A 17,377-nucleotide genomic window follows, 5' to 3' on the forward strand; every position below is an offset into this window, starting at 1 on the left:
CACTAGAAACAACAAGTTGAGAGTGTTAACTTCCCAATGAACTCAGGATCATCCCAGAGGACCAAAGCATGTGGAAACAGCAGCACTTTTTTAAGGCTAAAAATTTAGGCGAGAAAAACATATATTTTCAAGTGTTACTTAAGAGGTATAGTACCTTGACTTTTAGGCTTACTTCCTGTTGCAACAAGGGGGTGCTATGACTTTGAGTAAATATTTAGATGTCCTCAGGGTTTGACTCTTCTGAGAAAACTGGACAATGTACACTCAATTCACACCCACTTCCAGTTTCGATGGCAAAACGCACAAAAGGGCTTGCCAATCACGGCCATGCCTTATGACAAAAAGTCTCTTTTAATAACTTTTTATCTTTAATGTCACAAGATGGTACTGACCAAATTTGAAGTTGATCAGATAAAATCTCTTGGAGGAATTCATTAAAAAGTATCTTAAGATGACTCTTGTTATGATTTGATTCTATAATCAAAATTGAATTGAATTAAAGTACAACGGAAATTCTGGAAACTTTCACCAGGCTGATGCGACCGCCAATTTTGAGATTTTGAGTATGTTGAGCCTCTCACATTTGACAAAGAAGGAAGGAAGGAATTCCTTCAGTTTAAATAGGGCCTTGGCCGACTGTCGGTGCTAGGGCCCTAATTAACAAAAATTAAATTTAGACGGCTTTCGTCTAATATGATTTAACAGGCGTTAGGAGGAGATAGTGTTGCGATTTATTAGAATATGTAACCGTCTGGATCATAGTATACTTAAAGGTTGATGTCAAGTCGCTTCTAATTTTTTGTGCAGATTTCCCACTTGAAAGGGATTGATGCATCCAATCCGAAATAAAGAACTGGATTTCCCTCAATTTTTTTCCTCCTTTTTATTTTGGTAATTTGAAAGTTCCATTTGAATGATTGTTTCAGCTCAGGAAGGCATTTAGATTTTCGTTGGTCTTAAATATGCTCAACAGTTTAGTCTTTAGTAGCAGTAGCAGGTGAAAAACCTTTAAACACAAAGAAAGAAAATATACATATTTTTATCATATTTTTTAACCATTTTCTAAACCCAATTTAACATTTTTATAGTACTTTTTACCTATATCTATAAGTAGTAAAACATGTTATCATACTCATATCGCATACTCGCATATTTGCAGTGCAATTATTTAAACTAATTCTCATACTTTTCAAAAGCACCCTTCATCTCACCATGTTTCTACAAAACCCTGAAGCAGTATGCACTTACCAAACACTACCTCCACCCATTGTTTAGTAAACAAGACTTAAAAATAGAAACACATTTCAAATCAAAGGGTAAGCAGACAAGTCTCCCAGTCATTAAAGGGTTAACAACTTAACTGTCAAGTCAAATTGGAGTAAAGATTTGTATATGACAAGCAGCTGTTTAAAGCGGACAATTGTTAAAGTGGGCGGAATCATTGTGACCTGCAGAGTTTCTGTCCAGGTCTTTTAAAAGGAGACATCGTAAATAAAGAGGAACTGTCACTGCCCATTGTGAGGTGAGTGCAGATTTGAGTTGTGCATGCGTCACTTTGCCACAAGTAGCATGTAAGATGCTAACAAGAGACTTCTGCAATGTCAATACTGTAAAACTGGACCAACTTAACCAAGTGGGTTCACTTCTGGCTACAAGTTAGCAAACACAACAAAAGCTGTCTGTTGATTTGTGTTTTGAGCCAATGTTAGCAATCAACTAATCAATCATAGCTTGCAAAAAACGTTTTTGAAATGACTGCTAGCTTTGCTGCTAACTAGCAATCAAACACAACAAAGGCTATCACTTGAAGGACGTTTTGAGCTAACGTTAGCAATGAAACAATCATAGCTAGCTAAAACGTTTTTAAAAGGTTCCCATCTTCTAATATTGTTTGTAATGAGAAAAGTTTAATATTTCATGTATTTCACATATTTCAGTATACAGTTAACAGTAAACAGTTTAAATCTGAGCATGCGCAACTCAAACCTTCACTCGACTCACATTGGGAAGTGACAGGAACATTAGTTGACAAGCGACAAACGAGTTAAAAAGAAGAAACTGTTCAAAAAGCTGTCGTGATTGCCAGCAAAAGCATGCAGAACTGATGATCTACAGCACCTGAATGGCAGCCGGTAATTAACTGACCTCTAAATGAACTGAGACTGATGAAAACTGCTTTTTCTGTAGTACACGTTAGCTTAGCTGTAGCCACACGGTCGGCAGCGATTCATAGACTCTACGTAACTTAACACATGTGACATTTTGGCTCCGGGAAATCAGGTATTTTATCTGCTAAACCGTAATATTTGACAAACCATTCAGAGTTAATTCTAATTCTTTAATATGTGAATAGTTATTTCTTTCTCAATTATTTGTTAATGTTATGTAGTGTTTTACTGAGCACCAAATAATGTTTGGCGAAGGCCCTATTGTCCGGGAAATGTGTGTGCTGCTTTTTTCTTTTTTACTCAGTGGCTTGGTAACATTGTTAGAAAAGAGTATGTTAGTTAGGTCATTTCAGATATCAATATGTGTTATCTACAGGTATATCACTATCTTCTATGCACTGAGATACCACAACATCATGACAATGAGGAGAGCCGGCTACATTATCGGGGGAATCTGGTCCTTCTGCACAGGCTGCGGGATCGTCTTCATCATCTACTCTGACACCACCCCTGTCATCATCTGCCTGGTCTCCATGTTCTTTGCAATGCTGCTCATCATGGCCTCCCTCTACTGCCATATGTTCATGCTGGCACGTTCACACGTGAAGCGCATTGCTGCCCTGCCCGGCTACAACTCCATCCACCAGCGGGCCAGCATGAAGGGGGCCATCACGCTCACCATCCTGCTGGGGATCTTCATTGTCTGCTGGGCCCCCTTCTTCCTCCACCTGATCCTTATGATTTCATGTCCAAGCAACCTCTACTGCGTGTGCTTCATGTCGCACTTCAACATGTACCTTATCCTCATCATGTGTAACTCTGTGATTGACCCGCTCATCTATGCTTTCAGGAGTCAGGAGATGAGGAAAACTTTTAAGGAGATTGTCTGTTGTTACAGCCTGAGAAACATCTGTGCACTGACAGGTAAGTATTAAGAGACAAAGCCTGAGAAGACCTCTGACAGAATTTGTAGGATGGATTGTAGCTTGTTCAGTCCTCAAGAAGACATGGGAAAGGTATGTAATTATTACTGGTTGATGAGGAAAGAGGACATTTGCTATGTGAAGGTACAACTCATCCAGTTCCGGATTATGCATTGCTTTTCTTGGACTCCCAACAGATTGACTTGGTTTGAAAGACACACCAAATTGTTTGAAATGTAAGATACAGGACGACCAATTACTGCATGTCCTATGGTCCTGTGATAAGGTCCAGGAATTTTGGACTGGGATACTAAAAACTTACATGTGTTCTTTGATTTGAGGAGGAAGGAGAGAGACTAGAGTTAACAAAAGGTTTAATGAAACAGCTTGATGAAAATGATATGACAAAGACAAAAAGACTTAAAACATAACACGGTAGCTGGCAGCAGACTTGATCCTTATTTCTCCCTGATGGAGTCACATCAGATCAGTCCTGAATATTTCTAAATGACAACATTTATTCCCTAGAGTAGAGGACGGTTCCTCAAGTGAAAACTCTTCTTATTGGTCAAATGTCATCAAAAGAAAAGGTTTAATTTCTCAATCCATGTGACTTAAGGCCAAACCTGCCCACAGGATTCTACCAAATTGGTGTTACCCATATTCAAACTACCTGAACACACATTCTTTATTCTAATCAATTCTGGTCCAGCAGGGGCGGCTCCCAAAGGCTGGGATTGCCGTTACCTTTCATGTGGGAATAATGAGCTGCCTCATGTACGCTAAATGATAGATATGACCTAATCAATTCGTACGAGTCAGAGGAACAGAGAGGGAAGGTCCGTCTTGACCTCTTCACAGAGACAAAGAATGAGAAATGGAACGAATATTTTCCTAACCTGGCTACAGTATACATTAACAGAAATACCTTGTTTTTAAACAATACATGATAACCTATGTCAGATTGCATGGACCCAGCTTCCGTTTGTTCCAGGAGATGGATCAATCCTAAGCGGGCTGGATAAGCACATAAGAAGCTGGGTCCAAACTCTCCTTAATGATAGCGAGAAAGATTCTTTTAAGAGGCTACATAAATGAAAGGGAGCTGTAAATCCAAGAATGGGGTTGTGAGATGGCTAGGGGGCGGCATTTGAAAAAATGTCAAACTGTTTACTAGATGTCTACAGTGAAAATGGGGAAAGTACCTGAGCTTTCTGGAGGTCTCCTAAGAAGCCATGTACTGTGGAAGGACATATACAATGTGCTATTGTTTTGTCACATATAGCTATGCTTATTTGGTTAACAGCTGTTTATTTTGTTATTAGGGGTCCAAGCCTGAGGGGGCTGGGAACCCACGTAGGCAAGGCAATGTAGTTGCCCAGTACCAGTGGATTATTTTTTTCTTCTTCTTTATCTTAAATTTCCGTAAATAAGTGTTGCTACAGCCTAAAAGGTTATTGTGAATGTAGTTTTAAAAACTTCTCCTAGGCCAAGCGTCCAATCTGCATAAACTTGACACATAGCATCTCAAGACCAACCGGACAAAAATCTAATCAAAAGAATTTAAATCAGTTAAAAAGGGCAAATTACGTTTGAACTAATTTGTGTAACTAGCTGCAAACACTTTTGCATTACTTGGCCAAAGAATAAATGCAAAACTTAAGATTATTGTTTGGCAAGGCACTTTGAGGCTTGCAAACATATCTGGCAAATATTGGCCTATAGGGAGTGCTACAGATGTAAAATGTTTGTCTGGTTTTTATGAAATTTGGAGGGCACCATCTAGGGACACTCCTGAGGCCAGGCCTACAATGGTGTACCCACTAGTTAATATTGGTGTGGCCTGTTGAACCCCAACATTTTTTTGGGGGATTGACCTCATACACTAAATTGAATAACTTCAAATGTATAGGTTAGATGTACAAATGCATCAAAATTTGCGTACCTAAAATTACACATGTGGACCACTAGGGGACGCTTTAATAAACGTAGACGCGGTTTGGCCCATAACTCGCACATTACACATCGCAGAAACCTTACATCTATGCGTTTTTTTAAATTCTGCTGAATCACATCATAAAGGCCCATTTCCATAAAGAAGTTTTGTCATGCTTTATCTGTTTTGGTCTGGAGTATTCCGGAATTAGCGTTATATTATTATTTTGCCAAGTCAGCTTGCCATTGTTTGTCTTCTAATGTCAATAAGTATCTGGGGCTGCTTTGTACTTTGATTATTATCTAATTTGATTATTTTTTGTACAGGACCTATCTGTTCCTGTCTGTGTATGTAAATGTCTATTTCTGTAACATTTTGTAGAATTTGTATACAGCCTTTCGACATACTCAATGTAGCTGTGTGATGCAGAGCCTTCTGGCATTACATCATGTGAGCCCCCTTTATTGATTTTATTAAGATGGTTGCTTTGTTTCATTTAGCCCTTCTAGCTTTTTCCAACCTGTCTAGTTTATCAGCAAGCACTTTTGCACTGAGCTTGACATTCAGTTTTTGCTTCAACACCCACGTCACACTACTGGGTTTACCAGCAGTAACTTTATACACACCTGTCCCTATAATTGTGTGCGTCACTCATTTCCATTTTAATTCAGTCTATAAAAAGTTTGCCCTTACAGTCTATTATCCGCTTTTGTTGGCAACGAATGCATTGTGATTATGCCTAGTTATGTGCGTACACAATTTTAATGGCCAATAAAGTGTAGCGCTACTCACAACTCCTGCATTGGGCGCCATGCCATGATCCAGTAATCCGATCTCCGACAGCCCACTGTAACTCCCGCTTGTCTTTACCCCAACATCTGACTTCCGAAAGTCCTTGAATGTAGCAGAAATCAAAACAGCTAGTTCATTTGAAAGCCAAATGTTATATGGCTTTCAAATGAAGTTCCAAATGAGCTGCATTTTTGACAAATTTTGCAATTGCCAGTGTTTCCCCTATAAAGGTTCTATTTGGGCGCCCCAACCAGACTACAATGTGAAGTTGCATGCCACGTGCATGACAAAGCGTCATCGACGATTCACTTCCAGCTCAGAGGCTGTAGTAGTAGCGTGCTGCTTGTGGTTTTGTGGCTTCCAAGGTGAGATTAACTTTACTAATGAATCATGTTGTTGTTATCTTGTTCACCTTCTACGCGGTAGTCTCCTCCGCTGTATATCTTTATAACGGAGTTAACCGCTAACCAGAGATTATTGTTGCTAACCAAGCCTTTAGTGTCCCGTTGGATTTATGGACATGAGCCCGAACAACAATTCAGAATTGTTTAAATAAGAAAGATCTGTTCAAGTGAGATCTTAATGTTTGACAACACAAACATGTAACGTTGTGTGCTGCAAAACCTGTTTAACATTATTACGATCCCCAAAACAAAGATTAAAAGACAAAAAATGAACAATGATCGATAACAAACTAAATGAACAAGAATTAACTTTAGATAGCGTTCATCTAATTTGATTTAACTGGAGTTAGGAGGAGAAAGTGTTGAGATTTATAATGACATGTAACCGTTTGTATGGGTCATAGTATAGTTTAAGGCTAAGTTGTTAATTATAACATTTGGGCTCCGGGCTTATCTGCTAAACCATAACATTTATTTGAAAAACCAACCAAAGCACATCAAAGGCTACACTTCTTCTGTGTCTGTATCATATTTCAGTCTGGTTTGTTTAAAATGTAAATCATTTATTTTTCTATTATTTATTAATGTTATGTTGTAATTATTTTCAACAAATGGTTCATAAACCTTTGTTTGACTAGTTCATTACTGAAACCCAGCCATCACACACTGCGCCATCACATGTGCCACACAATTAAGTTCTCAACCTGTGGGAAACACAGTGGGTGACAGTGGTACAGTCGTCATCTTTAGTGAAATATTTTGACACACTTGATATACCGTTGCTAGCTTGCTGCACTGAGGCAACATTCTCACCTGTTGCTTTCCCTGAGGCAAGTTGTTTGTAACAAAACCACGTGATCAGCTCAAAACGTCATTGTGGAGCAGTGAAGTCGACAAATTAACTAGTCTGTGCAACCCCTACTGTACGTGTTGACCACAAGTGACCATAATGGCTACCCTGCACACCCAGTGTTGCTTTAAAAAGTTATAAAAAATTAACTCTAAAGCCATGGCTAAATGAATGAATGAAGACAACACAATTAGGGAAAGTTTTGAGGAGGACCTAATAGTAAGTTGCCACACGTGATTTTACCTGAGTCAGCATTGGCTGTGGCTAAAAACTTCACCTCCTCAGTCAGTGCAGAGGAATCTGGCAAATAAAAATGCTGGTTAGTCATATAAATTAATAAAAAATGAATGTCATTTTGAAAGACAAGATTTTTTTTCATTTCATTTTATTATTCATTTTTAGAAAAGAGGATTGGTGAAAATGGCAATCACATTGCAGCCACTTGTCTATGTGAACACATTGTCAAAAACGTGTATAAGCGCTCTAAAACAAACATGTATTGTGTTCAATGAAAAAGATGAAAAGAGGCGCTACACAACAAGCTCACAGTCTGTCAGAGGTTTTAAAACCAATATTACCTTAAACTACATCAATTCACTGTTGAGCAGATCACTTTCATAATTATGTTTTGACCTTTAACAACCCAACTAAACTTTTGGATGGCATCACCTTTCAACAGCCAATTTCGGTCACTGCAGTATGCCCTGCCTGCCTGCTGCGTCAAATCTGCCAACACTCAGTAGCACAGCCGTTTCTGCTATGATTTGAATTCACTCTTCTGTGTGTGCCTTTTATCTACATAATACATATTTATTGCTGTTCTATTCTGTCAATGAGCTACCAAATGATCTAGTCATACCACATAACCCTGCCTATGGTCTGTATTAAACTAGGTAAATATCTTTACACTTGAAATGTTAAAATTATGTACAAATAGCTTCACAGCCCACTCTGTGGGTTAATTATGCCAAATTATTTGTTATTGTTCATTGTGAAGTATTCAGTTTTTGTTCCCACAGTAACAGCAGCAAAAACACAGAATTTAATGTTACAGTGGACGAAGGTGAAGAGCACACAATACATAATTGCATGCTCAGTCCTACAATTATTTAGGCCTACATTGAGACAATATAAACAGCTGTAACATATCTCATTTTAATTAATAAAATGGTATGGCATGCCAAAATATTGTGAGTTTCAGTTGAAATGACCAATGTCATTGGTATGTTACTTAAAAATATTTAAGTTGTCTGAATGAAAGCAAATGGTAAAATGGTTATCATAATATTGTTTGCATCAGAAGCTGTGGTACACTGTGCTGTGAATGATGGAAATCACAAGGTTATGATCCATGCAAAAAAAATGTAGTCCTGAAATAGGTTCTGGGAAATATACATTCCATGTGAATGTGGTGTAAATCTATCATTTTATACAAGATTTAGAAAGCACATCCAAGTCCTGAGAGAAAAGCATGATGGCAGTTATCTAACGTAAAAGAAAACAAACAAAAAAATACATACACAGAAACAATCAGAGGAGCATGCAAACACGCAGAATAGTGTGCTTATTTAATCACAAATGAAACCAAATGTACTGGTGGCAGTATTCTTGATTTAGCTGTCTTCAAATACCATGTGGGAAAATTAGACTTTTTTTAAACTTTTGGCTACAGAATGTGCTTGACCACCCGCAACTGTTCATTGGCAGTTGACTTACACTGTAAATGCCACTAAATAAATGAAAAGCAGTCAACAGAGCATTCTTTGTGGATAAAAAGGGTACAATAAACAGTATGCATTGAGTTTTGCTACGAGGACCAGTTCCAGTCTGAACAAAGCAGCATCTTCTTGAAGGTGTGCCTGAGCTCAGCACTGCGGAAGGCATAAATGGCTGGGTCGATGAGAGCGTGGCTCATCAGCAGCACCACGTGCAGTTGGAACAGCGAACGGTAACACTCACAGTACGGGTTCATGGGGCACACCATGATGATGATGAGGTGGAGGAAAAATGGTGTCCAACATACCACAAATACCCCAAACAGAATGGTGAGAGTCAGGGACCCTCTCATGCTGCTGCCCCACCACCGCTGATGCCGACACTTCCCTCTGCCGCTGGTGGACAGAGCAGCAATTTTCCTGGCATGGATGCGTGCCAGCATGAACATGTAGATGTAGAGGAAACAGATAATTGCCAAGGAGACAACGAAGAAAACAACAAAGCAGATCATGATCAACTTGGAGTCGAAGAACCTCACCATGAGCACAGCTGACACCCCACATGATATCCAGATGACACCCAAGACGGCCTTTGTGCGCTGCATTGTCATGATGTTGTGGTATCGAAGAGCATGGAAAATGGTGATGTAACTGGAAGTGAAAACAAATCATTTCATTATCTGCTTAGTTAATCCTTTAGTGCTGAGTGTGCTTAAGTGTTGAGTTACGCTTGGGTGCTAATATTTATTTGTATAAGTCAAAATTACATCTAGTCAACCCATTTTGTAATCAAAATGATGTGGTGTGTTTATTAAATGTATTGTTGATGTATTTCACTGTAAAAGAAAAAAAGGGCCTTGTGGGCCTGGAGGGCGTATCTATGTCTGTGTTTGATTCAAAACCTGTAGAGAACAAGAGAAAAAGTAAACAAACTTGAACAGTAGCCTACATGTCATGGCCAGGCATTGTGTAACAGTTTGAAGGATTAATGACTAAAATCCGCTGAGAACTGACACATGACTGTGTTTGTCCGGTCTATGTTGTTGGTTGGATCCATGCATTCTTTGTCAAGTCTAAAACAAATAGAATAAAATACTAGCTAATGCTCACTCAAATTTATAAGAAAATTAATGTGTGTTCGGTTTTGCAAGGCACACAAATCATTTCACTGCTTTTTTGTTGTGTTTGTATGTAATGATATCCAACTAGTACAATGTAATTGTGTAACATTTATTGTTACACATTTACAAAACAGCCAAGTAAAATCAATGAAATAACTATAGGAGAAATCCTGCCAGATATGCGAAATGTACGTTATGTTAACCCACACATATATTCAATTCCATTTTATTTATAGTATCAAATCATAAGAGTTATCTCAAGACACTTTGTTATCTCAAGATGATTATCTATCATATAATCAAGAAGATAATATAACTAAAGGGAGACTTGGCATACAGCCGGATCTGGTTGGGGAGAGTTCTAGCCTGACCAGGCTCCTCTCTTTACCCTGTCTCTCTTGGTTCTGCTGTAATAGTTTTAGACAGCTGGGGACTTCTTTTGATACACTAAGTTCCTCTCTCCTCAATCTTTCTATCTTTTCATTTATGTGCATCCATGTCCCAGAAATGCTCGTTACTAACCTAGCTCTGGGGAGTCATTCCCCGGAGTCCTTATGTTCTTTTTTCCCCAGCATGTTCCCTCGGATCAGGGAGGCTCCAAAATCATGCTAGCAGCTGTCGCCATGGTCCCGCTCCATGTTCTGTGATGCCATGTTCATCTGCCCTGCTATGCCATGAACTACTACAAAGAAATGCTACAAACTACTATTTTTTTCTATTTTTGTTATTTCCACTCTTTATTTTAACCCCACCCGGCCGTCAGACACTGCCTACCAAGAGCCTGGGTCTGACCGAGGTTTCTGCCTAAAAGGAAGTTTTTCCTCGCCACTGTCGCACTGTTGCTTGCTCTGGAGGAGACTACTAGAACTGTTGAGTGTCGTCTATCTGTAAAGTGTCTTGAGATAACTCTTGTTATGAATTGATACTATAAATAAAATTGAATTGAATTGAATAGATTGAGTAGGTGTCAAAGTCAGGAAGTCCCCCGGTAGTCTTAAACTGTAACAGCATAATTAAGAGCTTGTTAAGAGCAAGGCAAACCTGATAAATGGCATATAACTCTAACAACTACAGAGCTGCCAACTTTTCCCCAAATTTTTGAATGAGATTTCTTTGGCTCTTTCAGCATCATTATCCTTCAGGGTTTAAATTGTGATTTGTTATATGTGGGGGGATGGGCCTCTCCCTAGGGGGTCTGGGGGTATGCCCCCCCCCCAGGAAAAAATGTAGAAAAATAAACCATTAAATTGAACTTTCTGGAGAGTTTTGTGCAAAAGAAATGGAGGAATCAAGTCTTGCATGATATGTGCAAAACTGTAGGGTTAGGAGCATTTGCATTGTCGTAGTATCAACAGGTTTTAGGCAATTCAGCATTTACATTAGTTACTTTACTAACTTTCTATGACATAAGAACTGACCCAGACAATGTGCCAACAATAATGAGACACATGAAGAGAAAGTAGCATATGTCAGCAACAGCTGAGAAGATTTGGGTCTGTGGTGAACAGGTCCAGGGGTCCCTGGTCCCTACACCAGGGACCCCTGGACCTGTTCACCACATTGATTTAACCCAAAGTTAAATCAATGTTGAGGGTTCAACTAAGATTACTGAAATTCTAAAGAATGAGAATCACTGATTTACATAAATTCTAATCCTTAAACCTTACAGTTACATTAAGAGATGCACCGAGGTTAGAGAAGCACAATAGCGGCTCAACGTTGCAGTATCATATATATAGTATAGTATATCTCAGATGTGTTTCACCAGATTTCTATTCATGTTTACAATTTTGTGCACATTCAAAATATAACTCCTCCCATCTATGTTGTCCGAGATTGGGAGAGTTGTAACATGTTCTGCTGTGAATGTCGTTGCTCCGCTGATATGGTGGATCTCATTCAGACTGTCTGACAGACACAGAGGCCCATTTGGGTCTCTGGTCTCTGACAAAGTTTAGAGGTGGCTGTATGCTGCTCTTCATCGGAGGACTACGCACGGATGCAACGCGTCACTGCCCACAGCAGAGCGAGTCCACTAAACTAAACTGAAGTTGCTACGCCGCAAATGCGTGAGAGTTGGCAGCCCTGCTACTATGAAGAAAAATCACAAAGACAGTTTTGACGTCCATTAGATGTTAAGGTTTAATTACTAAAGTTAACTAGCATGTTAATTAGCAGTAATTAGCCTGTGCCTATGTTATCTCCTAACATATACCTACGCTCTCTGTCTCTGCTGATTGGGAATGATTGAGTTTTCTGGGATGTGTGATGTGTGAAAGACACTTTTCCCTTATTCACCTCACCTGGGGAGAAAAGGGCTGAATCCCTCCGACCTGTGCAGCGCCTTACTGCTAACGGTATTAGCTGAAACACCGTGGCTAATAGTGCTAACATCTGAACCAACCTGAGCATCAGAAAGTTCAGGGAAGAGAAGCTCTTAAGGCCATACAAAATTGACACCCTTTATTGATAAAATAAGGGGGTCATTTGTGGTGCTGATGCCTTCTCCCGAAGGTAGCAGCATTAGCCAGCCTCAAGCATGAGTTGGAAATGGGTGAGCAGGTCTGTGATGTCAAGTGCCAGTTATCCCCAAAGCTCTCCGTGGAGTAGCGACACTGCCAGACCTGCTGGCAGTGCCCTGACTGCGGCTGCTACGGCCATAGATGAGAGCACAGCTGCGCTGGTTTCAAGCCTGGCTATTATTTCCTAAATATTCGTCCCAAAAAGCTACCCCGAAATAACAGTTTTTTAATGTTTATTTTTATTTGGACACAAAGTTGAACGGTCTTCTTTCTCTGTCTGTTGGTCCCTCATTGTGAGTCAGCAGTAAGGAAATGTAGACACCCGTTTAACGTACCAATTCTTTGCATCTTTCCTTCCCAATTTATGAGTGCAATGGAACACATCATAACTGGCAGAGGCAAGCTCCGACCTGGGGCAGAAGGGGAAAACCAACCCCTGCAAACTGGCTTAATTAGCATCGATAACTGTGCGCTCCATTTAAATTTGGGATAGGAAAGTCGCCACAGACACTGAGATTTTGATACTTGACAAAGCAACAAATACAAGCGCTTTCATCAGTGGGTCATATGCTCAATCACCATTGTTTTAACTCCCTTTTTGATAGGTAGGTACTTTCTAGACAAATAACTACAGGACTACAAGGACTATAACTTTAGCTCCTCTCTTCTACAGAACCCGGAAAACATAGAATGGCTTAGATCCAAGCTAGTCTATATCCACAACGTTCCACTTCAGGGTTTGCTCCGGTGCTGCTGAAAATTCCGCCAGATGTACCTTCTGCTTTCTTTGTTTTGGAATTTTAAACTTCGGTTGACTATGTTTAACTGCTCTTCAGATCTCTGCAGGGTATTTGTCAACATTTCTGTTGCACGACTAAAACAACTTTTGCATATACACATGTTCCACCAAAATACGTTTCTTCCAAAGGCTATTCTGCTGGGGGCTCTGTCCGGCGCTTAGTGCCACACGACGATTATGATTGGTTTAAAGACATGCCAATAGAGCGACTGTAAAGCTCAGTTAGTGGCGCAAGCGCCCATGTGCGGAGATTTGCTCCGACCTGCTGCCCTTTGCTGAATGTCATTCCCCTTGACTCTCTCCCCTTTCATGTCTTCAGCAAGATAGCTTCCTATCAAAATAAAGTTATTATAAAAAATGAAATGCCCCAAAAAATTATCTTTAAAGACATGCCAATAAACCAGAGCACGTTTTTCTCCAATCCTGGAATCCTGTGTGGACGAGGAAGACCCTCCTCCGCAGCGCGTGTTTCTGATTTGTTTTGAGAATATTGTCCCCAGTTAGTATGTGGTTTGAATATGGTTGTGTCTTATGTGACTTTGTTATTTGTACATAGGAACATGTTGGCATGATTTTATCACTTAACAGAGTTATTGCATGCACGGAGATGAGAAGGGTATGTATCACCTTATCTAACTATAGGGGATACGATGAATAAACTAAAGTTTGAATTTGGATCTATATCTAAATACTTATTCAAGTATTTGGTGAAATCCAAAGTTATGTTTTGGTAGATTTCCCCTTTTTTGGAGGAATTGGTTGGAAAAGGGAGTTGTTACAGTGGGGGATCTGTATCTCAGTGGCAAATTGAAATCCTTTGAGAATGTGGTACGGCAATTTGAGATCCCTTGGTCTCAATTTCTTTTAAATATGTTTGTGGGGATTTTTGTGGGGATTTTTGGATCCAGTTGTTGGACGACACTATTATGTTTACATACGAGGTTGTTGAAATGTTGGAAAGGTCATGAGGCTTCTGGGTATTAGTATGCTTATGCAGGTCTCTGCAAGTGGCTCCAGAGCCAAAGCAAATAACAAACAAGGTAGATTGGTTATGTTTGGACCTGGAGTGTGGTCTATCTGTATAGTGTCTTGAGATAACTCTTGTTATGAATTGATACTATAAATAAAATTGAATTGAATTGAATTTAGGCAAGAGTAGTTAGATTAGTTAGGGGTAAGCCATTCATAGGCAGACAGGACACGCCATAAACGCAAATTATCTCGCCATTAACCAAGTTCTTAGTGAACACGACCAAATGAGGCAAAACACTTCCTCCAAGACGGAAGAGGCCAATTTTACTGTACACTACCAAGATTGTTTTCTTTCCGGGTTTGGCTTTTTGCACCCTGTGGCTGAGTTGGCTATTTGGACAGCTGTACAGCTAACCAAGCTAACTAGCTAAGGGAAGCTAACTATAGTTAGCAGTTACTTTGACAACTAACTTTGTTGGTCTAAAGCTAACGTTATCCGTCCAAAACTTATTAAATCACTTTGGTTTAGCATTCACTGTTGTCAAACTTGTCTAATTAGTTTTATGACATCTTAATGCTCAAGTCTAAATGGTTACACTTTACTTGAGGTCAAAGTAATTATTCATGAATCTGTTATAAAAGCATTTAGGTTAAATCAAACAAAGTCCAAATTGTTTTACTTGACTTGAGGTCAAGGAAAGAATATTCACAATTATAATGGTCTCATGACAGCCAATATATAAAACACTTAATGACAGTTTAATGTGATGTTAACGCATACATTTAAATAGTTTCTAAAAGAGAAGAACTATCAGAAACAATATTATCCATCACATACAATCATTATTCTAAGCTTTAGGGAGCAGTGGACAGTAACATACAGCATTGCTTGATACTTGCTCAAGGAGCCTAGGATGTTAATACATAACATCAACTTTGTTTAATTGCCTACAGTATGCGTTCTACTTTCCTTTGTAGTTGCTGGAGCCATTTTCAAATTTGAATTAAAACAAAACTAAATATTTTAGCATCATGATGCCTTTCATGGGGGTTCTGGTGGATTAGTGGGCTGGGATTAAACACATTAATCCTTCACACTGTCAAATACAGTATGTGGTTTAAAATGCTAGAAAACGTTCATCTAATGTATTTGTGCGAATCCAAGCTAATCATAAGCAGACAGGACAGGATACATACCGGTCAACAGCAATAGCCAGGAAACTGAAAATGGAGCCCATAAATGACATACACAGCAGAGAGTCCATTACATCGTCCAGGTTCTTCTCAGAGAAACCTTTCTTCTCCAGTTGTCCCACATTGGCAAACACAATCATCAAGTTCTCCCAGGTTTTGGTGAGGCTGGCAATGGTGTTAAAGGCTGCCAGGCTGCAGATGAAGCAGTACATGGGTGAGTGGAGGTTCCTGTTTCGAATGACAGCCACCACAACCAGCAGGTTCTCTGCCAGGCTTACCACACCAATAATGAAGAAGAGAGCGACTGGGACCTTCACCTCGAGGCAGTCCGACTGATTTGCTGTGGTAGCCTTCATAGTTAGCTGGTTGGTGGTTTTAGCACCTTTTAGTCATATTATATATGACCAATTTTTTTCTGTAGGGTTTTTTTCAGACAGTAATTATTTGTCCAGGGCTTACAGACAGTTATTGCCAAAGTGGTTCAATGAGATTACCGTGCAGGGGTGTAATTGTTGGTCTTCTCGAATCCTGTCTGGTTCCTCTTAGAGCCTGATAAGAATAGTTGCTTGATGCGTCATCTAGAAAGACAAATTAAAAATAACAAAAATACACTGGTATAGTCTTTGGACTTCTGCTGAATGTGTGCATGGATTTAATATAGTTCCTTCATATGCTAAATTCAGTATGATTTATGTAGCATTTGGATTTTGACTTTATATACTGTAGAAGGACAGTAAAATGGACTATCCCATTAAAATGAACACAACCGAATGGTCAGAGTGGCGGTAATTTATATGTGCGCTATTGCGTCTTCTTTTTTTTAAATTATTTTTTGGGCATTTTTAGACCTTTACTGACAGGACAGCTGAAGAAATTAAAGGGGAGAGAGAGGGGGAATGACACGCAGCATAGGGCCACAGGTTGGAATTGGGCCCACTGTGTCCAGGAGTAAACCTCTATGTATGGGAAGCCGCTTTACCAACTGAGCAATCCAGCCACCCAGTGCGTAGGATTTTCATCTTGGTAATTATCTGTTGAGTTCCTAAATATCAAAGAATGAGATATAAACAATGGTAATTTAGCACATGACCCACTGATAAAAGTGCTTGTATTTGCTGTTTTGTCAAGTTATACAATTGAGTGTCTGGTGCAACTTTCCCACCCTAAATCCACACAGTTATTAACACTTTTTATGTTAGTCAGCAGGGGTTGGTCTCCTAGTCTGCCCATGGGGGAGCTTGTCACTGCCGGTTATGCTGTGTTCCATTGTACTTTGAAATTGGGTACTTCCAACAAGTAAAGATTTAAAGAAATGGTATGTTAATCGTGTCTTGTGCCTACAATTCATTACTGCTGACTCACAATGGTGGACCAAAACACAGAGAAAGAAGACCGTACCCTTTGAGAAAAATATACTAAAAACTAAACTCCAGTCTGTCCTACCTGTAATCAACCCCCCTCTCCACGATATCAGTTTTGGGTCTAACATTCAGGAAATGATAGCTAGGCTGGAAGCCAACCAAGCCTTAGAGCAGCTGGGCTCTCATCTCAGCCTCAACTGCAGCAGCAGTTTCTCGGCCTCCACTTTTTCACCAAAGGTTATTTCACATTCTGACTCAGTGACTAGTAGGGTGTTTGTGTCACATTAGTTGGATGTCTGCCACCGCAAGGTTTAGCGCACTAATATTATCCAGGATGGGCCTCCCAAGCTCTATCATCTCCACAGCTGTGCTTGTCCCAACACAGCTCTCATCTTCATGGATGAATAATCTTTTATCTTGTATTAGACTAAAATGCTATCAGTGTAGACTAGAAGATGTTAAGGCATCATTCCACATCGCACAGGTGAGAGCTGCCAATCTACTGACGTCATTCAGTCATGTTTTTGAAAGGAACTCTGGGACATGAGATTTCAGTCTCACCTAAGCTGCAGCTAGAAACAACCTTATTCTAATCTATTACAGGAGACATTTTAAATATT

The 17,377-nt window shown here is 39.6% G+C and overlaps 2 protein-coding genes across 2 annotated transcripts in view; one reads left to right on the top strand and one right to left on the bottom strand.

Annotated features, from left to right (window-relative positions):
- mc5ra (melanocortin 5a receptor) overlaps positions 1–3,926 on the top strand; it is a 51,105-nt gene extending 47,179 nt beyond the window's left edge. Inside the window, exon 5 of the mRNA XM_034873871.1 lies at positions 2,541–3,926. Within this exon, the coding sequence (XP_034729762.1) occupies positions 2,541–3,103 (563 nt within the window). The 3' untranslated portion in view covers positions 3,104–3,926. The remainder of the gene's footprint in view (positions 1–2,540) is intronic.
- Positions 3,927–8,880: 4,954 nt separating this feature from the next.
- On the bottom strand, positions 8,881–15,752 carry mc2r (melanocortin 2 receptor). Its single transcript, XM_034873872.1, has 2 exons — positions 15,400–15,752; positions 8,881–9,439 (listed from the first exon to the last, which is right to left on the bottom strand). Exons 1-2 carry the CDS (start codon positions 15,750–15,752, stop codon positions 8,881–8,883), a joined length of 912 nt encoding a protein of 303 aa, XP_034729763.1.
- Between the last annotated feature and the right edge of the window lie 1,625 nt (positions 15,753–17,377).

This window comes from Etheostoma cragini, chromosome 6 (genome assembly GCF_013103735.1).
Source record: "Etheostoma cragini isolate CJK2018 chromosome 6, CSU_Ecrag_1.0, whole genome shotgun sequence".
Taxonomy (NCBI): Eukaryota; Metazoa; Chordata; class Actinopteri; order Perciformes; family Percidae; genus Etheostoma; species Etheostoma cragini.

What these genes read in the sequence shown, in the direction of transcription:
- mc2r (XM_034873872.1), bottom strand. Translation starts at nt 15,752, where the DNA reads ATGAAGGCTACCACAGCAAATCAGTCGGACTGCCTCGAGGTGAAGGTC. An exon ending in CTGGCTATTGCTGTTGACCG is followed by an intron (nt 9,440 to 15,399) that starts GTATGTATCCTG and finishes TTTCACTTCCAG; the next exon opens with TTACATCACCATTTTCCATG.